Source organism: Rhipicephalus microplus, chromosome 2 (assembly GCF_043290135.1).
Source record: "Rhipicephalus microplus isolate Deutch F79 chromosome 2, USDA_Rmic, whole genome shotgun sequence".
In the NCBI taxonomy this organism is placed as follows: domain Eukaryota; kingdom Metazoa; phylum Arthropoda; class Arachnida; order Ixodida; family Ixodidae; genus Rhipicephalus; species Rhipicephalus microplus.
In genome coordinates this window covers 135,628,623-135,653,659 of record NC_134701.1, presented here as the reverse complement: position 1 = coordinate 135,653,659, position 25,037 = coordinate 135,628,623, and the positions used below count along the sequence as shown (strand labels likewise).

The 25,037-nt window shown below is 41.2% G+C and overlaps 1 protein-coding gene across 1 annotated transcript; it reads right to left on the bottom strand.

Annotated features, from left to right (window-relative positions):
• Positions 1-2,234: 2,234 nt before the first annotated feature.
• Positions 2,235-23,184, bottom strand: LOC119170713 (uncharacterized). The gene is made up of 3 exons (XM_037421948.2): positions 22,527-23,184; positions 14,195-14,836; positions 2,235-11,333 (listed from the first exon to the last, which is right to left on the bottom strand). Exons 1-3 carry the CDS (start codon positions 22,540-22,542, stop codon positions 11,311-11,313), a joined length of 681 nt encoding a protein of 226 aa, XP_037277845.1. The 5' UTR covers positions 22,543-23,184; the 3' UTR covers positions 2,235-11,310.
• Between the last annotated feature and the right edge of the window lie 1,853 nt (positions 23,185-25,037).

Here is a 25,037-nt window from a genome sequence, read left to right as displayed (position 1 = left end):
AAAATGGCTGAGAAAGACATAAGGTAAAAAAGATATCTTTGACATAACTACAACTTCAGATAGCCCAAACAAGCGCAGTTCACATTGTTTTAACATGATGCTGTGCTCAATAATCGGATTGAAAAGTATATCATAATCGTTGGTGAATTCGTCGATTTAAACATTGTTGCAAGTGGCACCCTCTATATCTGTCCCTTTCTTTTCATTCGTCGTCTTATTTGCACCTCTTACCTCAAATTAAAGGTGGAAACATGGCCAGAACGTAGTAATATTTTGAGTGAGCTCTAGCATGGATTCGAAATAGGCAGACAGAAGATAACATGTTTGTTCTTATGCAGTGTGTATAAATATTTTACATGGGAAGCAGACTCTTGTACGTGACCTTTTAGACATTATTGAGGTTAATTAGGAAGTCTTGTCTAATTTATTGGGAAAAAAATGGGGATGGGTGACAATTTCATATAGCTTTTAAGGAAAATATGTATTAAGAAAATACAGTTTGCACAGAAGGGGAAAAATCAAGAAGCGAAGACGTGGATATTAGCAAGGGGCTGAGGCAGGAATGTCCATGGTTCGCGTTAATAGTTATGCTGTACACGGTGAGGACAGTAAAAACATTAGAAGGTAGCAACACTAGCCTTAAGCTGTCACATAAAGTGGCATTATGATTGAGCAGCAGCTCGCAGGTTCATCTTATGCTGACATCTCATTGGCAGACAACTGAGATGATGTGCAATGACTGGTGGATATATGTAGAAGGGAAGGTGAAGCTTTAGTACAAAGATTTAGGGTTGCAAAACATGGATTGATGGCATTCAACAATCCTAGGCAGTGTCTATACCGAACCAGAAAATACTGAGGGTAAGGGATTAGAAGTACCTCGGAGTATGAATAAATGAGGGCAATCGGTGCATGGAGATACAGAAAAAAGCCACACAAGCACAACGAAAGAGGAATGCTGCAGTAATGAAGCATGAAGTGTTATAGGGATACAATATGATCTAGCTGTTTTGAGATATGTAGTAAGGCGTAATGGTTCCAGGGCTTGCATTAGGGACTTGGTGGTGTGCATGAAGCCAGAGGTGCAATCGGGACTGGGCGTGATTCAAATGAGTACGGGATGTCTCACGTAGAAGGCTCACGAGAAGACAAGTGAGGTTGTGAAGGGCAACATAAGGTAAACAATTTTTGAGGAGAGAAGCTTGGAACAAAAGTTGAGAACTAGACAAAGAACATAAAGCCCCGTAGATAAGTAAAGTGTTCCGGTGTGTGTATAGAAAGAGCTAGACCTATAACGAAGGAAAAGGAATTAGGAGACTCACTAGCAATCGTTTGGCTGGCAGCATACGTAATATAGCAATAAAAGCATTAAGGGACACTAAAGAGCAAGAGTATTTTTTCATATATTAGTGAAGTACAATTTCACAATCGTGAAAACGCCACTTTTACGACGACACGACATTTGATAAGCAAGGAGACACGCGGAAAGAAAATGCGGGTGGAAACGCCACCTTGAGACTCCCACACTAAACACCGCAATGTAGGAGAGATTTTGAAGGCATCTAGTGCGTCCTGCATAGCGTTTAACGAATAAAAATGAAACACACTATCATTTGTGAGTGCCATAGACCTACCATACAAAGTTTCAGAAAATTTTATTGAGCCAATGTTGCAAAAATACAAAAAAAAATACGTTTTGAATTTTTTCATGTCGTGCGTAGAAATCTCGATGTGAAATTTAAAAAAGAAGCTTTAACCTCGATTTTTCTGCTAATAATAAATTTATGATAGCAAAACATATGGCATTAGAGTTCTCAGAGTGCAGTTTGTTAATCTAAGCTAAGTCATTGTTTCCCTTTAGTGTTCCTTTAAGCGAAAAGTCTGAGATGATTAACTGGATAGCAGCAATAGAGAAAACTTTGCTCTGAGTAACTACTGAAATTTCAAAGAGAAATCTTGAAGGGAAGTGCACTTTACAGATCAAAGCAACGTTCCGTTGTGTTTAACGAGATTCAGTAAAGCAGGAAAATGTACACGCCGTGGGAAAGCTGAGGAAGCTACAGAGCACATTTCGACTCAATGTGGAGGGATATACTCAGGTGTATGTTTGGGCACAAGCTTACATGAAATTTTGTATTTTAGGCACAACAATGGAAAGATGAACACATCTGACATAGAAATAACTAAAGGATGATCAGTGTTGGCGGCGGAAAAGTGGGGAAAAAAGACAAATATAAATAGTGGGCCACTTAACGTTGGTCCGCTGCAAGGCACGGATAGAACTGGCCTGTCAATTTATTGTCTTCTTTTTTCACTTTAATTAAAGTACACTAAGCATTAAACAAACTTAATACAATGTCTTTACAATACAATATAATTTTTTTTAATACAAACGCAGTGGCGTTCAAATCACTGCCCCAAAGCAAAGGGAATGTCCATAGCATTCATCCATCCACTTACTGCACGCTCGCGCCTAGGATATTCTAGTACACTCTAGTGACTAGACGGTGCTGAGCAGCGTCTACGTGTTGTCTTGCAGTGCTTTTAAAAATGTGGGCTTCCTTGTCAAGGCTTGTTGTTGAAGCATGTAGACTTGTCGTCATCCTCATCTAAACCAAAACTGCTAGACAATGGAAAGACTGGCGTTCGAGCGGCAAGTAGGCGATGAACTATTGACGAGTATAGATGCCTTATTTTGACGCTCCGCGCCAAGATCTTGTAGAGCTGGCGTCCTTGCCGGCGGCGTCGGTGTGAGCGCGGCTTCTGCCAGGCTAGCGGGAAGAGTGACTCGACTAGGCGCCCAGGGGACAATAATAATCATTAATTCATTCTGTGCATTTCTTTTTTTCCTGATTTCGACTAGCGCTTTCGAAGAACTTTGGCAATATTATCACTTGCATTCATACCGATGGAGGTGTCTTCTGAGCTGGGTTTTCTGCGCTAATCTCTGGGAACACTTAAGGCACTGATATGGCCGCTCGCCTTTGTGTGTGAACAGGTGCTTCGTCAGATGATAGCTTTGCGTGAAGCTTTGCGGGCATAGGTGACATTTGTGTGGTCGCTCCCCTGTATGAATCCTAACGTGTCTTTTCATGAGGTCCGAGCGGTACGTCTTATAGTCGCAGAAGTTGCAGCGGTGTAGACGTCGTGGTTTCCCACCATGTGTGGTTGCAGGACCGCTGTAAGGCCTCAATCCTGGACATTGTAAACAAGATTGATTAGTCAAACGCTGCTTTTCATCTTAAAAAAAAAAACACCTATAATTTGGGGTTTCGCATAGCAACTATACAATCTAACAATGCTGAGCTAGGAGAATCAGTACAAATTTAAACCAAACTATGATTGTTTAATGCACACTTAAGTTCAAGTTTTTTTGAAGCTCACTCTCATCTAAATGAAGCCACTACAGCTATGAACACAAAATAATAAAGAACTTAAATGGAAGGAATGCCGGCTGACAAGACCATATCAAAATAGTCTGGGCAGCAATTTTTAATTAAGAACAGAGTTTTCCCCTTCTAAATTTGCTTCTCATAAACACATGTGATTGCTAATGAGCAAACTTAATGGAATATATCTATATTGTGACTAGGAAAACATATTCCACATGTCTCATGCTCTACTTTTTGCAACAGTACATTACTATTTTTTTATATCTCATTATACATATAAACAATTGTTCTAAAAATTATAATATACCACAATGTATGATTTGATTTATTGATATTGATATGTGTAGTTTAATGTCCCAAAACCACCATATGATTATGAGAGGGGCCGTAGTGGAGGGTTCCGGAAAGTTCGACCACCTGGGGTTCTCTAACTAGCACCCAAATGTGAGCCCACGGGCCTACGGCATTTTCGCCTCCATCGAAAATGCAGCAGCTGCAGCCGGGATTCGATACCGCGACTTGCTGGTCAGCAGCTGAGTACCTTAGCGACTAGACTACCGCGGCAGGGCATACGACAATGTATACTGCTCCAAACATGACAAAGTAGACCAACACAAGCAAAACTTGCTATTTATTTAGCACTAATGCTCGAACAGAAAAGGGGATGCCTATTATAAATGGCATAAAATGCAAGTGAAGAAATGTAATAAAATAGCAAGATTCTAAAAATGCCTAGTAGAATCAAAGCAGATTTTTAGCAATGTGCTTTTCTTTTAGACATTTGTACAAAAACAACAATTATAGCATTTGAACTTTGACGTGCAATCAACTCTGCTCTCCAGATGCACTCAAACAACAGAACAATAACACAGAGGCTTTCAGAAGTGAATATACCAGAACCTTGAGAAAATAAATGCATCATCATAAAAAAATAACGACATTATATTGAGCACAGAGCAATCCAACCAGAATACTAGTTGCAAAGATTCAAGATAACTGCAAGACCCAGCCAGTAAAAACAAGCAGCATCACAATAAAAACATCTATATAAGAAGGTGTTCCCAATAGAATGCTTGCCATCCAAGAGTGACCTCAGTGTCCAGTGATGTTTTGTGGCAGGCACATGAAAAGAAAAAGAGAAGTTACAGCAAACAGATCCACTAGCAAAATCACCAGGGCTACAAGCATTGCTACCACTAAACAAACTTAGGATTGGGTTGGATTAGATTTTTTTAAGCTAGCTATGTCCCACAGCCTGGTTTCATTTTTATGGTGGTCGTTTATTTTCAGAACATTTACTGAACAAATCTCGGGTGATATTTCTGTGCATATTCTAGTTTGCGCCATTTATAGAGCTATCTTCAGAAAACAGATTGTGTTTCGAAACACACCGCAGGTTTCCAACAATCATTTGCTGCTTTAGCATTGTTTGTCAACCTATTCCGAGTTTAAGCTATTATCACTCCGACGCACTCTGCTACTTCATACATGCAAAATCTTGTTGATAACTTTAGCATGCACACTTCAGAAAAGCTGTATTTTTTTTAATTTAAAAATGGATATTAATGCGCTTTTCATGGAAGGCTTCACTCACATCAGCACATTAAAGTTAAGCAGAGTAAAAATTTTAATAATAACTGGCACAATTAAACTAACAATCTTTTATACCAGAACGAGGGAGCACTAGAATCTAATGGAAGAATTAAACTTGATGGATTTAATCTACGTCCAAATTATTATATGCGAAATTGTGAAGCTGCTCATTTCCAGAAAGCATAGAAGAACCAACAATAATTTTGGCCCTGCTGTTAGCGGCACTGGGTTACTGGATTAGCCAGCATGAAATAAACATTTTAAAAACAGCTCCACATGGAATCTTTTTCCACTTGTGTGTTTGCTGCTGAAGAAGTAGCTATTTTAGCTGCAGCAATAGGCCATTTTAAAATGAACCTTATGTGATGTGTACGTGCATACACAATTGAAATATTCAAATTTGGGCATTGTAAGTATAGAAATCAGACAATGAAAATGTTAGGAATAACAGTTACAGAGATTTGATGTTCTGCTGACACTCACAGGCTTATCTGCAGGCCCAGAAGTACTCATGCTGACAAACTCTGAAAACGTGGTTTTTGCTGTCAGAACATGCTCACACACATTTTCAACAACAGATCCAATTCAGAAACTACATTGCGAAAAAAAAATAAAACTGCCCCATGGTTAACGAATATTCTTTTTTTTTGCTTTCTTTTTTTTCTTTAAGCCGCTCATAGAACGTGTAAAGGTCCGTGCCATTCAGTCATCGCTTCAATGTTTAAAAGCATACATGATGGAACAAAGAACCTCGTTGGAACGTACTGCAGCAAATTTAGTAATACTGCTGTCGACATGAAGCTGAAGTGGTCAGCTCTATCTACCGAGGTTCCAAAACGGAAGAAAGCAGCATTTTGGACAAGCCAAAGTGAGGATTACAGGCAATGTTGGTTGTCTCCACTTCACTCTGACCAAGGCACTATGTTATACCCTTTCATAATACGTCAACCAGACCAGTTAAGTACACTGCTGCTTAGGTTCCTTAGAGGCCCAAATTAAACAAATGAACTCAATTATCAAGATTAACTTTCATTTGGGCTCCGTTAAAGGGACACTAAAGCCAAGTAAGCATTGAAGTTAGAGTGAAAGCTCAACGCATGACATCTAAAAAATAACAATATCAAAAGCAGTGCCCTACTTACTAAGAAATTCATGTAAATACACGAGAACACATGTGCCAGAAGTAGTAAATTCGCAAAATTATCCCGATGACATCAGACTTGCCACCTACAATTAATCACTACTAATTAAACTATCTGCACTAAATGAAGAACCTTCCATGCATCAAGAGACGTAATAAAATGTTGCTTGTTTATTTCTGTTTGATTCATGGAAAAAAAGAATTGCCAGACGTTACTATGGGGAATGGGGCCAGTGATCCAGAAGTTCAATTTTCGCCTGGTTAAACTGGACAGGTCGTGCCATATAGCAGGGCCCAGGTGAACCAAGCAAGCCTGCCATCTCAGAGGCCATGGCAGGAAATTGTTCACTGGCCATTGTTGCTGCTGTGGCTCCCACTGCTTTCGTTCTGTCTTCTAGTGTCGGCAGGCACGCGGTAAAACCAGGCAATGTTGAGCACAGCTACAGTGACGTAAAGGTTTCCACTTAGGTGGGTAATTTGAGTGTGCTATCACTATGCGGACCATTAAAACGCCATTTCATTTCAAAATAAGCACTTTCTTGGCACAAAAGTAGCACTATAAGGTTCCTGGACCACTATTTAAGCAATCAACATTGACTTAATATTTGCTTTTAGTGTGTCTTTAATCCATTAAAACATAAGCACGTCAAGCATGGGGTTGTCCAAGTCCCACACGCTCCGGTCTGCGGTATCGCCAATATACTGAGCACTTGCAGGCTGCGCACATCCCAGCAGAGTGCACTGGTACTGACCTCATTCATAACAGAGGTCTCATATATACAATACTTCATGTTTCTCTGGACAGTGAAGTGCAACAAAGCTGGTATTTGAATTTTTTTACTTTTGCCATTTAGTCACACTGCTGTGAACTGCCATGAATCACTATCAACTACATTGCTTTAAAACACATGGCTTATAGGGACAAAAGTTAAGCAGACATTCCACTCTGTTAAGGTGGGTGATCAGCAAAGCTATCTAGCGCAGGCGACAGCGATAAAACAAAATTTTGGACAAAAGTGAAAGCTCAGAATGTGCTGGGAAAATGTGGGAGTTGCGTTGTCTGCATGCGTTTGCCTTGAAGAAAGCACTGCCAGAGGTCACCATCGTTTCTGGTACTTGTCAATGCATGGAAGTGTTCAACCCTGCCTTTAGGACGTCATGAAGTGCAAACTAAAAGGGTATTTTGCATGCACTGGCCATATCAAGTAGTTACTACATTCCATACTGGGCACTGCAGCAACATTTTGTCATATTGCCGCAATTCAGGGAACAGAACTTGAAAGGATACCTTAAGTATCAAAGTATTTTCACCAAAGATTTGTCTGGTTGAGTGAAAGTATTCTAGATGTTGAAATAGCGACAGAAGATGAATTTAACAATTCAAGATCCACTCGGTCCTTCACTAATGAGTTCCCATTATTAGTATTTGATGCAGCCTCATGAACATGGCAGTACTTTGACATGTAAGATAAGCTTTTCTCTGAAGGCATTCTGTGTGGTGAACATTATCTAAACCTTTCTTCATAGCATACTTGTTGAGAAACCCTATGAATGCCAAGAGATCCTTCAAAAGGGTTTGTGCTGTAATAGTGAATAAAAGCCAGAACTCTTTTCTAAATTGCAGTAAACACACAAGTGAGCAACTGTTGTAATACTCTTAGGTTGAAATCTTGCCCATTTTAGCTCGAGAAATGGAGTAATTTCGAAGCCAGAACATACGTGAAAGAAAAGGTTTTTAGGCCTGGCTGTGATAGGTTCCTTGAGAGTTTGCTCAGCAACGTTCACATAGGTTTGGTAGTACGAATAGGACGATATACTTGGAGCATTCATAAAACGAACACTTGACCATGTTTACCCTGTAAGCGTTGCTTTTTTTATACGAATAGTTGTGCTTGCTCATCACGATGGCCACATGTGAGTGAACTTGTAAGCTTCAAAGGAAATGAGGTTCAGTCACAAGAGTGTCAGAGTGATGTGGCCTTAGACTATTTCTTTGTTTATTTATTTATATACCCTTGGGGTCAATAGACACTCTAAAGGGGAGTGTCTATATTTACAAAATAAGTGGTTATTTTCATTTATACAATAAATTTGCATAAAATGCATTAACACATATAACACAATAAGTGAGCCAATAAGGTTACACACTAACAATTGAAGATGTTAACAAAGAAAAAAATTAAAAGGAAAGCAGTAAAAAGTGAAATGCCTCCATACATAATGTAAAATGACAGTAATACTGGGTACACTAAATACAGCAAAAAAAAAAGTTATGACACTGGTATAACATACATGAACAATTAAGTCTAATTTCAGCCATTCGTGTGGGAAGGCTATTCTACTCTTTTGATGTACGTAATATGAATGAATTCACGAGTGCATAATTTTTACATGCTGGAGTTCTGACTTTATGAATATGGTCTAGTCGTTGGAAACACACTAGGGGTCACAAAGCCTCTGCCTAGCCGACATTGATCATACCGACCTTATAATGTTCTATTCGGAAAAAAAAAAAACTGCACACTCCTACGGCATTCACTGTTCTACAACAGCCTCGTAATCATGCAAAGAAGAAAATATCATGGGCTTAGTGCCAAATGTCATCCACACGGACACCCTTAGATATAAAAAGTGTGGTAGTGTGATGTGCTCTCAATGCAACACCTGATCACACTAACATGGTCAATCACATTAATTACCAAAACGTTAAGCAAATGCTAGACAAGGCAGCCGTTAGCACAATATTTCGCGAGATGAAAGAACATGCATTTTTACATGCTTGGGACTCTGCAGCGCTCACAAAAAAAGGACGAGGAACAAAAGAAGTGCACACATGTACTGCACAAATCTTTTGTCCCTCATCTTTTTCGTCCAACAAATCAGCACATCAGGGCCACTAATCAGCTTCCTTTACAACATCAAGCATATGAGAATGCTAATAAGTTATATATGTCTAGTGCAAACATTGAAATAAGGACAATGATCAAAAATAGTTAATTACAGTGATTTATTAAGTGGCAAAAACAGACACAGAAATGACTGTGACAAGTGATTACAGAATAATGACTGCAAGGGAGTGCTTTTCTGCAAGAGAAAAATCAATGCTAAAAAATAATAGGCAATAAAAAAAAAGACCTCCTGAGAGTTTGTATATACAGCATGCACAGGCAGGCAACAAAAATAGAAATTTAAAATTAAAAAAAACATTTCTTAACATTTACCAAATAATACTAATGAAAGCACCAATTAACAGGTGCAAGCAATAGTAATAAATATGACAATTTATGACATACCTATTTCTTCAAAATTGCTAGACTTGCTTGTAGTTCGAAATGTACAGCATCAAATTTTAAGGACGACACATCAAAACTGATCACAACCAGTGCACACAAAGCAGGCTACTCTGCTACATCACACCAGAAATGCCCACGACGAGGAAGTAAAGAAATTTTTAATGAAGGCGTGGCATGGCTGTATCGTTTCACGAAAAACGGCAAGTGATCTCATTAGCACCATCGGATCGCCTTACCTTCACGTGTAGTGTTTGGTACTTCTGTTTCTTATCAGCTGTGCTCAAAACTGCAGTATCAAGTATAAAATCAGTAGACTATCAAGTATAAAAATCATGGAAAGCCACTGAGGCACTTTTTTTTTTGCAGACAGGCAAAATAGTTTTTTCGCTCCTGTTAATAGTCTGAAGGGGCCATGAAATACTTTTTCGAGTAACCATTGAATTGATCTACTGAAGGAGCTTATTGCCTCACAAATTCAATGCCACAAAAATTTTTGGAATCTGTTAAGTACAAGCAGAATTACAAAGATTTGTGCACGCTCATATTGTATTCTCTCGTCCCGACAAATGTGCTGGAAGCTAAGCAGGGAAGAATGGCGTGGGGAAAGAAAATATGTCATGCACACCTCGTGACCTTGAGAACTTTTTCTCTTTGAATGCGTGGCTGTGTAGTGCGATCGCAAGCGCACATGTAGACAAGTTGCAGCCATGCACAGTGGCCCCAGTAAAGACCGAGCACACCACGCTTGAATTGGCCAATGGCCAGTAGAATGTATGTGATAAGTAATTTTTGAGCTTGTAGCATCATTTGTCAAAAGAAGACAGAGATTTTTAGTTGGCTATGGAATTAATTGCGAATTGCAGGCCTTGTGCTGCGCTATAATATTTGTGTTCTCGGGAGTCTCAACTACCGATCAGTAGCGTTTTCTTACCATGTTCAGGAAGTGTTGCAGGGCCCCTTTAAGCAAAACAGATAAGCACTACATGTTGCACATAGAGAATAAGGCATGCACTTGTACATTTCAGAATGTTTAGCGACGATTTCTCTAACCATGTGCCGTTTCAGTGCCCCTTGATTCAAATTTCATCACTTTCTTATCAAGCCTAGTCCTACATTGATGTAACAAAAAGGCTGCATTTTCTGCACACCAGGCATGCAGAGATATTGCCCTTAAAATTCATTTATTAATATTTCAAATTACGTACAATTACAGTGATTTCTAAAATATAGGTATGCCCTCAATTGTCATGCACTTCAACTTTCTAATGTAAACAACTGCCCTCAAGTCCTTCACGTTTAAACATAATGAATGAGTTTTTATTGATTAGTAGCAACAGTTTCACTTCAGCTGTGATGAAGTATTTCTGCAGCAATATAGAGGTCTTGTGCAAAAAATACAGGAGCATGGCTGTCACAGAAATTTTAATAAATATTTACATCATCTAAAAAATAAGCAGATTATGCTTAGCCATCATCTCCGTTAAAACAAAAGGATTTATATCGTTTGAAAAAAAAAAAGAGTTGTTACAGAATAACCTGAAAAGCTTTCTTGACTTTGCAAGGCAGTAATTGCCTTGGAGAGGACTTGCCGAAACGTTACCTCCAGATTCACCCCTTGGTCTAAGGATTTCTCCTCACTTAGTCTTCCATCTTCCTCTGAACTTCTACCTTATTTGAACATCTGAAAAGACATGCAAAGTTCATCAGGTACAACCATCATGCATGAATGCTTTATAAAGTGGGCGAGGGGACGACTGCCACCGCAGTTCCAACTGGCAGATCATGTTATCCGAAGCTTGCAGGTATGGTCCCTGCCAGCGGCAAGTTGTCTTTTCATCCACTTTGTTTTCTCCACATATATGTCACGATTGCGGCACCTTTCTTGGCTTCATCACTTTCTGGATTTCATTAAATCTGTGTCAAACAAAAAAAATAAACAAATGAACGAGCCTCCAAATTTTCCTTTCGACCAATTGGTGTGTCACACTACCACTCAAAAGGCAAAGCAATGATGATAATAAGAATGAACTAAAGAGATGTTTACAAAGTAAGGTTTATTAGCACTATACATTTTATAAAAGAGGGTTTGCACACTATAAATTAAGTTGATGACCATGATATTCACAAGGAAGCACATACATAACTCAATAAATTTAAACGCTGTCTTTCATAAAAAACAACACAAAGCCAGCAAACACATACCACTGCCATGTTTGACAGCACGCGTGGTATCAGTATTGCGTAATTCACCCTTTAGGACCTCTACCGGTACTTAAAAAGTTATATGAGTGCACCACATATTCCGGAGGTTTTCCGTGTGCAGAGAAACGATCATAGTACAATGTACAACTCCGCCACAACCTGCAACCAGCTTGATGTGCGTGAGCTTGCCTTTTTTCTTCCCTATTCTACATGGCATTGCTCATTGTTTTGATTTAGCCGTACATGGCAATGCTTTCTATTTCCCTCTCTCTATCTTTTTCCCGCATATTTATTTTTGCTCAATTCACGGTTTTCTTTAAGATCCTTCAACATACCATGTGTGGGAGGCAGGGATGGAACAGGCTACTTAAGTTTGGGAGCAGTTCTGAAAGCAGGGAAAAGTGCCTTTTGTAGCACGCTTGGAGCTTCCAGAAAGACTATTTGGAGCAGACTTGGAGTAGCCATAAAAATCATTTTTGAGAGAGTTTATAGCAGTCATAGAGAACGTTCAGAGCAGATGTAGCCCCAGCTACAGATCACCTGTAAATCAATATTTGTGTAATGTTACATTTTTCTAACACTAAGTTGTGAAATGAGCTTATTGCGATAGCAATCAATCTTAACGGTTTTGTCGTTGCCGCTGCCGTCATGTCCTGTACAAAGTTCAAATTGACAACATACCTCAACACATAGTTTGTTCTATCCGTGGGTGAAAGCACACTAGTGGGGCGACGAATGCGGCTGAAGCAGTGCTCAAACAAGCCCGAGCCAGCCCTTCTCTGTCAATAAGAGAGCATATCACCCCACTTGGGAGGCCTGCCGTCAAAGCAAAGAGAAAACACAATGCCCGGTTGAATGAGTATGAAAAGCCACAAGAGTTGAGGGGGGGTAGCTGGAGATGGTGTCGCTCGCGCCAAAACTGTGAATTTTGCTTCTAATGATGCGGTGGCGATGGCTGGTGAGCAAGTTAGCTTGGCAGCCATCAGCTGGCGGCACGTGTTCACTTCTACGCGCTGCACTTTCATTGCAAGGAAACTGTGTGAAAAGTGCTGCTCACCCTAAAGTAGTCGTGCCGTCTTACACGAGTGTTTTGTAGAGTTACGTGAAATGGAATCCGAAATAATTTGCTATCGCATTCATTGCTTCGCTCTTGTGATTAAGCTATTTCTTTTCTGAACACTGCCATAAAGTTATATAAAAATCACTGTTTTACTGCAACGGCAAAGTAATCAATGCGATAGCAACAAATTGTAATATTATACCAAGTAAGGCTGGCAGCTAACTTTTTTCGATCTCATGTATGGTAACTCTGCAAAACGCTGATATAAGAGAATATGGCCACGCCAGGAAGAGATGCTATGTCTGCAGTCCCTTCGTAGTAAGAGCACAGCATGTTGAAGCGTCCATGAACAATTTGCGCTGATGGCTGCCGACTAATAGCGCGCTAGCGGTCGCAAACACGCAGAATAGAAGTTCACAGCTGCTGCTCGAGCTAACACGGCCTCGAAGAAATCGAAACCATAACAGTTTCGAATAAACTGAAAACACACTGTTTCAGCCACATTTTTGGGCAAGGGGCTTGATGGCTTTCGCACCTTGCAGCTAAATTCAGGTGCTGTGGCATAGCACGGTGCTGATAAACAAGTTTGGAGCAATAGGGATGGTTCGGCACAGTATGGCACAGGTAAACATGTTTGGGGCACAACGGTCTAGCTGTTCCACCCCTGTGGATGTGACAGCATTAATTCACACATGGACTTTGTATGAACTACTGCACTAATGTCGAGCGTTTGCTTGCACTGTCCGTATAACAGTCATTTAAATAAGACTTACTCTCCCAAAATCCTTAGAATTCCAGAAAGCATGAAGAACACATATGTACATTTCATAATCAGAACCCAACTATACCACATCATGTACACCTGGTAGCAAACGTATACATAGTTTTCACGTGACATTACAGACAGGTTCTCTGCACTGGGTGCCTTAAAATGGCAGAAACCATGACTTTGTATCTTATTAGAGAGTGGCACTGCAGAGGAGGACACAAAGTCGCTCGGTCCTCGCATTCTTTTGTGATCTCCCCATTTTCTTGTATTCGCTAGGCGTGCTGAGGGGGAACATAAAGGAATGCGAGGGGCACCGGCACCAATCCAACGTCACCATTTGAGCCCACCTGGCTTCGAAACAAGCTTGGGGCCCTGAGATGGTGACCACAATGACATTAATGCAAACTGTATGTACACGGATCATTGCCGTCGATATACTTTTGCCATCTGTGTTGTCAAGGCAAAAAACATGCTCATAGCGCATGCAGCCATTGCATGCACAATGAGCATGTTTTTTTATGATAGTGTTAATAATAATAATAATAATAATAATAATAATGGGACATTTTGCCGCATGCCTAATAATGCACAGTTCGTAGTTATGAAGCCGCAGTCTCGCAACTGGATTCACAACTTTTATGTAGTTCGACAACTCAGCTTTGCCACAATTCTATGGAACATCCAGTCGAGCGTGGCTTCACAGAGAACTTGAATAGCACAACTTTCACTGATATCATCACTCACATGCATGCTGATCAAGGTGTCTTCTGAGGTGGACCCGCTGCACAAACGTCTCATTGCACGAAGGACATTGATACGGCCGCTCACCCGTATGAATGTGACTGTGGTCCTTCAGGGTGGACTTTTGTGAAAAGCTCTTGAGGCACACAGGGCATTGATATGGCCGCTCACCCGTATGGATGCGCATGTGGCCATTCAGCGTGGACCTCTGAGTGAAGGTCTTGTGGCATACACAGCACTCATACGGCCGCTTACCTGAGTGAGTGCGCAGGTGTGCCGTCAACGTGTTTCTCTTAGCGAACGTCTCGGGGCAGAGGTGGCATTCATGTGGCCGCTCAACCGAGTGGATTCGCAGGTAGTGTTTCGTCAACGTGCTCCTCTGTGAGAAGCTGCTGGAGCATAGGAGGCACTTATATGGCCGTTCACCAGTGTGGGTTCGCAGGTGCTTCTTCAGACTGTCTCCATTTGCGAAGCTTTGGGGGCACAGGTGACATTTATGAGGTCGCTCCCCTGTATGAACCATGATGTGCGTTTTCATGTGCCACAAACGCGTCGTCTTGTAGTCGCAAAATTTACAGCAGTGGATGCTTCCTTGGTGGGACGTCTCATCTTGTGTTGCTGCAGGACTGCTGCAACGCTTGATCGCTGCACAATGAAAAGAAGACAGATCAGTCAAGTGCTTGTTTTAATTTAAAAGGAAAATGAAATCAGATTCTCAAGTTGCACTGAGCAACCATTTCCTGCATATACGAATAACGCTGTGATGACAGAATAACTATTTGAAACCACCTATATTTCCTTGCTGAACATAAAGTGAAGTACACAAGTGCCTTTGCATTCCACTTCAGCTGAAATGCAGCTGTGATTATCATATGCAAAATAAATGAAATTATTGTTATTGACACTCACTGATTGAAAAAGTTTCAACAGCAGAATCTCCCCAAAGGAAACTCTGATAGGATGCGAAGCAACAGCGGTGCGCACGACGTACGTTGGTTTGACTTGGTTGAAACGGGCATCGACGCAGGTGCTGAAAGACCAGTTTGAAGCGAAACTCGATGTACTGCTTACTAGAGTAAAAGTTTGTTTGAAACGCAAGGACACGGGAGGCGGGACGCGTTGAAGATGCTTATGCTTGGCTTTCTTGGCTTGCATTTCGTAGATGTTACCCGCGCAGTCTGTATTCTCGAATGCGATTGGTGTTCTTGACTTGCACTTTGTCGGTATCGCTGGTCGTCCACTGCCAACGCTTGCGTTCAGCTTCCTTGGCTCGCGCCTCCATTCGTGAACGCGACCAGCTTCACTAACCCTCGCAATGCCAGCAACAGCTCCGAAAGGTAAGCGCACACTAGCAGGAAGCATGTCCTCAACAGCGTCCCGCCCGTCACCGCGATCGCAAGGCAAGCAGTGGCGCACTGTCCACATTGTCGGCGCCGGGCGATTCTTGAGCGGGCCCACCCGCCAGCTCACGGTTTCTTCTTGCCGACAAATGGAGAGAGGTGGTGCGAATGAGGTGATGCCCACCTGAGTAGACTCGAGTGTTGTGAGCGGTGGTATAGCGGTAGAGAGGGCGAAGCGAGAGAGAGCTGACATGCGGCGAGCATGCGGGAGGGGAGCGGTGTGGAGGGACAGCATTACACGGGCTAGTCAAAGAGCTGCTTGGCATCTAATAAAAAAAAAAAAGGGACAGTGGCTCACATATAATATTCACTTGATATCTCTGCATGCATTGGCGGTGGGATAAGGTTGATAAAACAGACCCAGACTACTATCAAGAAAATAAATTTGGCATATGATCTTGTCCTCCACCAGGGTGCAGTCACACTTTAATATTTTCAATATCTCATTATACATATAAGCATAATTCTAGAAAAGATATACCGGAATGTATGCTACTCTGGACATGAAACAGATAAAAAAGACAAGCAGCACTTGGTATTCGTTGAGCACTAATGGTGAAAGCAGCAAGGGGATGTCTATCATAAATCGCATCAAATACATCTGAGTCATGAAACATAACAGAAAAAAAATAAGGAATTTAAATATTTCTAGAAGAATCAAACAATTCTTTAGAAACATGTTTCCCCTTGAGGCAGTTGTATAAATCCAAGGAACAAATATAACAAAACCTTGAATCGAGAAGTGTGTGAGGATTAGAGAAAAAGGTGACATATCAGTTATGAACAGAGCAATCCACAAACTGGATAGTTTGAAAATATGCAAGACAAACTACAAGCATTTAAATAAAACGACTTCAAAAGTATACAAAAATGTAGACAACAGGGATTAACAGCATCATCTTTTGTATCCAAAAAGTGACCTCTGACTCCCTAGATGTTCAATTTCTCGAACCTAGGAAGAGAAAGAGGGAAAGGTATTATTAACAGAGAAGAGAACTACAAGCGAGATCACCAGGCCCATGTGTGTTGCTAGTAGAAGAAATGCAGTATTTTGATTGGTTTGGATTTGTTGCTAGCTAAACAATGACAACTGGGTTTCTAAGTGATGGTGGCCATTTGGTCTGATAACAATGCATCTCCATTAAGTCATATTTATAAGCGGCAAAGGTTTCTAGCTTGCCTCTTTTCATCAAGGTTTCGGACCGCTTCAAAATACTCGTTTTCTCAGCTCGTAATGAACCGATTGGTAAAATTCTGGTTGCATAATTTTCTTCTTCGAACACACAACAAATGACAGCGTCTAACAAGAATTTGTTATGGAGCTTGGTGAGGGTCCCTTTAAATAGGATGAAATAACTTGTTTGTAGTGCAACAACCTGAGAAGCCATGTTGAAATCTTACAAGTAAGAGTGTAGAACGTTGGAAAAAGGTCAACAAAGAATACAGTGATATATTTTTGGTTGCACTTGAAAGACAGAGACACAGTGAGGTGCATACCAAGCACAAACGAAAGCACTCTAGCACATAAAGTTATTTGAGCATCCTTCTACACTTATGCATGACAACTTGAACCAAGTGACATATAGTATCGCACCATCGAGTTAAGAATCAACATTTTCCTTTGAGAGCCACCTTGTGGTTTATGTGTGCCTCACTGTGTACTTTGTCCTTGTTTTTCAAGTGTGACCAGAAATACAGTAATTAAGTTAATGAACATGTGTTATACATGCACAAGTTAATGCAAACATCACTGGACTGAAAACACTGACTGCCAAAATGTAGACAGAAGTGAACAAATACAAATACAACCCACGGAGGTCTGGGAGAGTAAGTACAGCCATGCATGAAGCGAATAACAATTTTACCTCTCGGGGCTCTAAAGCAGGGGTTTTAAAATAGGGTCCTGCAGAGCCTAAGGGTTCCGTCGGCCCCTCATCGAGGTTCCGCGAGCCACTGATAAATTTCCCTGGTTCCACACTTGCCCACTCATCTCACTTAGATGGCCATCCCGAGGTGCGATCGATCTAGAAAACCTCCATTATTCATGCCCGAGCGTCAATAAGCACATCTCAGAGCTTTTACTTTTATTGCAAATAAAAATTAAAAATCATGCTGGGGAGGCGGTAGGGGGTTTCCTGGCACCAACATGCTTGATAATCCCTGCTCTAAAGTATAGAATGATTATATACTAGCTGCTTAAAAAAACAAAAACATCAGCATGCCATAGAAATATGGAATTATGTTTAGGCTTGCGCAAATACTGAATTTCAGGTTTGAAGTGAATAGGCACCCGGCAATGCAGTTTACGAGATCTGATGATAGCACCAAAACACACAGCCTAGCGAGTAGACGCAGCAAAACGAACTTGCACGTGCATATTATTTTCTTTTTTTGGTTGTGAGCAGGGGGGCCATGGCTGATTATGTAAGCTCCCAGGAAGCCTTTTTTAAGACGCGCCAAAAAAGGCATTGACACTTCCGCATCTCAATGTGTTCAGCAAGAGTTTCATTTTCTTGGTATCCCTGGCGGTCGGTGCCAACAATGCTGAGGCGGCCCAAAAAGCTTCGTCGAGCCCTCTGGTCCACCGTGGGGTGCCTACAGTGATCTTGATCAAATAATTTCGAATCAAGTTCAAATAGCATGTATATCACATATTATAAAGAAAAAGGGGTATATTTGTCATGACCTAATAAACCTGCACAATATTTTCAAAAAATTGAGACAAGGCCTGTGCAAATAGAATAGTGGCAGAATTCGACTTTTGCTAGAATGCAAGCAATAGCCTGTAAAATATGTTAATTTTAAAATTTGCTTAAATTAAATATAATAAAAAAATTATTAAGTTAGATTTAAACTTAAAAATGAATCGATGAGAGGGCAATATCCTCATTTAACTTAGAAGTGGGGCTTTGCAGCAATGCAAATTTTTCCTAAATATGTTTTCACATTTTAGCACCACTCTACTGCAGTGAAACCACCTTTACAAGATGACACATGCGGGTTAATATGTATTTAATCGTTTCTTTCGAATAATTCAAAAATTTCAATATTTTAAATTCTATTTGAAGCAAACTTGAATGCTACATTAATCTTTCGAATATTCTAAGCATTCAAATATTCACACAAGCTTAATTAAGTAGTTGTCAAAGCGATCTACTGAGGCAATACTTTTTTGCAGACTAGTTGGTTCATACTTGAAAAATTGAATTGCTGCACAAACTTGAAGAAAAAAACACAAGGGAGACAGGAAAGAGCGCAGACTACCAACTGTTTATTGTCGTTTTTTGAAGCCAATATATACGCATGCTACGCTGCGCTTCCACGATGCGCACAAAACCAAAGACACTGCAAACAAAGCCAACCCTAAAAAAATCAAATCAAAATTGACTGCCACCACAATGACAAAAGTGAAAAATGGCAAAATACAAAAGTGATACTCACCACAATCTAAACTGCGTAATCCCAAGATGTGCGCTCATCTTTTTTTTATTTATGTTTTATTATTTATTGCACCAAGCGTCAACGAAGGCATGAAAAAATAAAAACAAACTCTTGAGATGTTTGTTTAAAAACCCTAAAAATAGCGCTTAGCACCAAATAAAACAATACATTAACATTTTTATATTCACTCCAAGCAGCCCTAATTGAGAAACCCGAAGAAGCAGTACGCCGAGAGGGTCAAAAACTATACTAACATAAAACCTTACAAAACATTAATGCAAGGGCGGGGGTCCAAGCGTCGAACAAAGGGAGAGGAGGCCTATTCATGTTATGCCTTACTGACATAGTGTTTCCTATAATGTAAAAAAGATGGCTAATAGGTATGGTGTGGATGTACTGTTTTCAGCACCTACAAAGTTAGGTCAGATCTGTTCGTTAACGACTAAACAGAAGAAGGCAAAATGCACAAAAAAGCATGCGAACGTGTTCATTAGGTGTGTATTTGCTGTTGTATATCTGATCCCTTTGTCGTATGGGAGGGTGTACATAGGGCAGACGGGGCGTTGCCTCAACGAACGCTTGCGTTAGCACAGTCTGGCCATAAAAGAAAAAAAATGGTGGTGATTTAGATTTCCATTGTAGGAAATGCAGTTGCACCCCCCGGTTTGAGAATGCGTCAGTCATGGCTAAGGCACGTGAAAAGACCGAAAGGGAGATTACCGAAGCGTACTTTATCAGGCAATATAATGACAAGTGCATAAGCATGCCTTCAATTTCACTTTAGGACAGGGAAATGGTCTTCCTACATAGTCATGTGTAATGTTGTGGCTAACGCCTTGCATTGTGTTCTCTTCCATTTCTCTTCTTTTGTTTTGTTCATTAGTGTTCTTGTTTTTTCCCATGTGATGCTACGTAATGTTTTGTAAGGTTTTATGTTAGTATAGTTTTTTTGCTCTCTCGGCGTACTGCTTCTTCAGGTTTCTCAATTAGGGCTGCTTGGAGTGAATATAAAAATGTTAATGTATTGTTTTATTTGGTGCTAAGCACTATTTTTAGGGTTTTTACACAAAAATCTCTAGAGTACGTTTTCATTTCGTCATGCCTTCGTTGACGCTTGGTGCAATAAATAATAAAAGATAAATATAAAAAGATGAGCGCACATCTTGGGATTACGCAGTTTAGATTGTGGTGGGTATCACTTTTGTATTTTGCCATTTTTCACTTTTGTCATTGTGGTGGCAGTCAATTTTGATTTGATTTGTTTTGGGTCGGCTTTGTTTGCGGCGTCTTTGGTTTTGTGCGCATCGTGGAAGCGCAGCGTAGCATGCGTATATATTGGCTTCAAAAAACGACAATAAACAGTTGGTAGTCTGCACTCTTTCCTGTCTCCCTTGTGTTTTTTTTCTTCAAGTTTGTGCAGCAATTCAATTTTTCAAGGATCTACTGAGATTATTGGTTGCAAAACGTAAGATAATAAGATCTAGCCATTATGAAAAAGTAACATCCTGTATTCAATATAAAAATGTTGACAACAAAGGTTTGCAAAACAATGTTCTCCATCCAATAGTAACTTCCTTTGATGATTGGCAACATGCACCTAGGAGGAGAAAGGGAGAACAAATTACAGTGAATACAAGCGAAATTGTCAAGTCTACAGGTAGTGACAAGCAGAGATGCAGCATTGGATTGCATTCCAATCATGAGCTAGCAGTGTTATTAAAACTAAGTTGTGTCTTAGTGATGCTTATTTGCTTCCACAGCATTCAATGCATAAAATCTTGGGTAGCATTTTGGTGCATATGACAAATGCTTCAGCACTGCATATTTTATGGAACTGTCTCCTGAAGCCAGATGTCGAAATGTGTATGCCTAATAACCTAAAACACACAACTAAGCTCAATATTAAGCTGCTGCTGTAGGACTGTTCATCTAAATATTTTTGCCTGCCATTTCACTATAACTCTAGTTGCTGTTTCATGCAGTGAAGGTGCAACCTTTTGTAATATGTGCTTACCAGCTTTAACTAGCTGTTTCATGGGCAAAGCACATGAACATTTATTCATTGTCTTTTAACTTGTGGCAGTAATAGTTTGTTTCTTTTTTTTTCTGAGGACCAGCACGGAATTATTCATATACAGAAATGTGGCGAGATCATATGCACAGTGAGCACACCTGCTGTATATGGTTCCAAAAATATTCGTTTACGGCAAGCACTTCACCCTTCAATGGTTTGCATATGATGAAATAGTATGAGCAGTAGGAATCTAACACATTACAGGCAATAACAAATAGGCCAATGAAACAATAGGTCAATGATTCATGACAAGTCATGAACATTCAATTACACAAAAGGATGTTGAATAACGGTTGCCGTTTGGTTGACAAATATGCAGTATTATTGAGCAGGCACAATGGAAGACAAAGTGTATTCCTAACATCTATTGCTACACAGGCTAACTTTCCTACAATACAATTTTTCAATTATTAGGCATAAAAGCAATGAATATTGTCGACAGCTGATTGCTTAATATTTCTAGAATAAACATCATTGAAACTGCACAAAAATCACGAAGTGGATGGGATGTGCAGTGTTATTGGACACTGAAGCAACAGCCAAACGAGATAGCAGGTGCATTTAGAATTATTTGAATGACATTCCCTGAACAAAAACTTATTCATGGGACCGAGACTACAAAAAAAAAAAAGTTTTGCCACCGCCAGTTCCATAATACAGACAAAATCCTTTTTATGCCATGCCTGTTCAATGTACTTTATATTGTTTAATTTTTCACAAGTTCTTTCTGCATGTGTCATCATTTCAACATGGTTTAGTAACATTCAAAAAGTTTGTGCCACACTGCGACAGTAACATAAGTGAAGGTGTCATAATCAAAAAGATGAATCAACAAATGTTGACTGTGCAGTACTGAAAAACGCGCTCTACCAGGCGAGGAAAAAAAAAAGCTGGCTATTGTTTTCTTATGAATACAACTGATGAGACAAGCTCCCCCGGAAATGGGACACAAACGGTGATACGCTTGATCTCGCTGCCGGCTTTCGTGAAGGCGGTAGGGAAGGGAGCGGGTGGGGAGAGCGTCTGCTGCGCTCGGAGCGAGTGAGTGAGCGGCGCGCGCGAGCCATCTGCCGCCGCGCCTGCGCACCTGCTGCGCGGAACAGCACCTTGTTTAGCTCGGCGCACTCGCCCGGCGCAGGGAACGGCGGCGACAGTGGAGTGCGACCATAAGAAGCCTCGCTCTTATTTAAAAAACCAACAAAAACGTCACCCTTTTCACCATCCATGCGCAATGGCCAATGCTACGGCTTTGGCGGCGCTTGTCTGGTTTCTCTTTTCATTACCAGAGCACGCGAGCTCAGTGCCGCAGAAGCGACGCTTATTTTAATATTTTGGTTTCGAGCCAGGCATCGCTTCACGTTCCAAACTATCCAAATGAAATGAGGACTACTCCGTCCAAATGAAAAACAGGACTACTTACGGATTCGTAGTAGCATCCTGTTGCGAGTTGGGTGACGGCTACTGGCGCTACGATATTTAACACCCCTTTGTGCTATGTAGTTTGCATGAACAATTTCTGAATTCCGACTCCCTCATATACCCAATTTTCATTTAGGGCCCGCATACTAGTGATATCGTAAACCACCACCAAACGTCCAGCCTTCAGTCTCCATCGTAGTTTCAGTTATGCGGACCAAAACGTTTTATGACACTTTTCTGCTTGTAATCTTTTCATGCAACCAACGCACTCCAAATAAAAAACACTGCCACAACAGCTATAACAGCGTTTGGATCTACATGCACTCATTTACTGCACACCTACGCTGGTTGCGCTACAGTAACTAGAAGTAGTTGCGGTATAGTGCCTAGAATATACTGTAGTTGCGGTTCTACAATGGCAACGGCTAAAGCTCGACTCGGCTGAAAAAGTATTTGTTGCCAGACCAGGCCAGACCTACAACGTTGTATGAGTCATGAGTCATGACGTGGCTTGCAAACACCTTTCTGAGGGCTAACAACATGCCTTTTTTTGGAGGCCCTCAGGCTATGCCCTCGGGGATTTTTCAGCCTTCTTTTACAGCAAAAGCTGTTATGAGATCACAACTCAGGTTTCGCGCTGCTCCGTAGTTGTCTGCCGCCGCCACCGCCCGTAACCACATCGTGCGAAATTAGCATAAAAAACCAAATACCAATGAGACAGTGGGACTCTAACCCGGGTGCCAGCCCAGTATTCTACCACTGAGCTTCTCCGGTGCTTGAGACTTGTTGGTAAACTTGCCCTAGGTAGGCTCGATGTCGGGAAAAGAATCGATTATGAGTAACAAAACGTTTTAGAACAGCATTGAACAACTAGCCGTCACACGTACATTGCGAATAGTGTAACGATTGATGAGTCGTCCAATGCACCAACCAACTTCAAAATCTTGTTCTTGATCACCTATTAGGTGTGGTGCATACCCGCTTCAGGCATAATTCCTCATCGTCGTAAGCCACTGCATAACAAATTTCTTGCAATATAACTTAGAAGTGTGGAGGTTTGGGCTAGTTGGTATGGCATGACGATAGTTGTAACTTCTTGTTCCTTTGTCGTCGTTCTGTTCTCGCAATAGTTTAGCGGATACCATGCTTCTCAGAAGAATGACGAAGGATAGCATAGCGAATGCCGGTCTACTACCATAAAAATTTATTATTAATGCTGCAGTGGCCGGTACCCATGCAGCAATTGCTTGCAGGAGTTATCCGATCAGTGTTTAGAAAAAGCTCTGAAAGGCCGCTCTTCTAGCTTTTGCTGTGAGTGTGCTGCGCCTTCCGCGCAGGCCTGGCGTTTTTTCATGGGAGCACTGTAATTGATTGCCTAGCTCTCGCTGTACCCGGGTTTTTATCTTGATTTTTGCTTTCGGTGGCTCGAGTCTCGCGACCTTGTTGTTTTCTTGCCGAGTGCGGCTTCATCCGTCGTCTTGGTGAAAAGACACAACGTAAAGTGGAAGTTCATGTGAGCTCAGTAAGAAAATTCACACCATTTCCCAAAGGGAACCCTAGCTGATGGGATGCGAAGCAGCAGTGTTGCGCACGTGGCGTCACGGGTATAACGGACGAGGGTGCTGTGGTTAGCGCTGGAAGATTCGTTTGATGCGATGGCTGGCGTACGTATAGTTCTGGTCGTTTATTCAGAGTGGGCACAGACGCTGGACCGGAGCAGGCACGCGTTTCGCCTTGACTACCACGGCCTTCAGTGAAGTGCACGCTGAGGTTTCTGCAGGCATTCGACCTCGAGTTGGCAAAGACTAGATCGATGCACGCTCCCCTTGTGGTGGGTAGCTTGCACTTCGGCGAGTGCACGTCACGCATGTAATAGACGAGCCATTCTCTCCACCAGCGTCAACGTTGAAGTCTCCCGCGACTATAAGAGGTGCGCGTCAGCACGCCTCGCCGCGCAATAGTCAATAGGGAGTTTTAGTGCTGGGTACGCATTCTCTTGGGGCGATGCGGGCTTGGGAGCGCGCGGCGTTGCGTGCCCAACCCATACCCACCGGAATGCCTTTTAGTTGTCGCCACGGTGGCACGCACGCAAACGCAAGCCGCACGAAGGTCACACGTGCTCGCAGCGCCATAGCGTCTTGTCGCGTAAGTATATTTAATTGTTTTTATGATTGAAAACGTAAAGTTAAACATACATAGTGATCGGGACACTTTTTATCGTGTACAGTATCCTGGTATACGAAAAAAGTGAAAAATACAAAGTTACTACAATGACAGTGTCGACATCTTGTGACACTTCGTGCAACCACAGTCATGAACACACATTATGCTTACGCATAATGTCACATTATGCTTACGCATAATGTTTTTGAGATGAAAACAAATAAAAACATTACTCATTTGTAATATTGTCGCTGCGCAGTTTTTGCATCAGATGTACAATGCACAACGTTTCTGCAATAACAATGTTGTGTATGTCTGTTTCAATATAGCTGCGCTAGATGGCGCCACC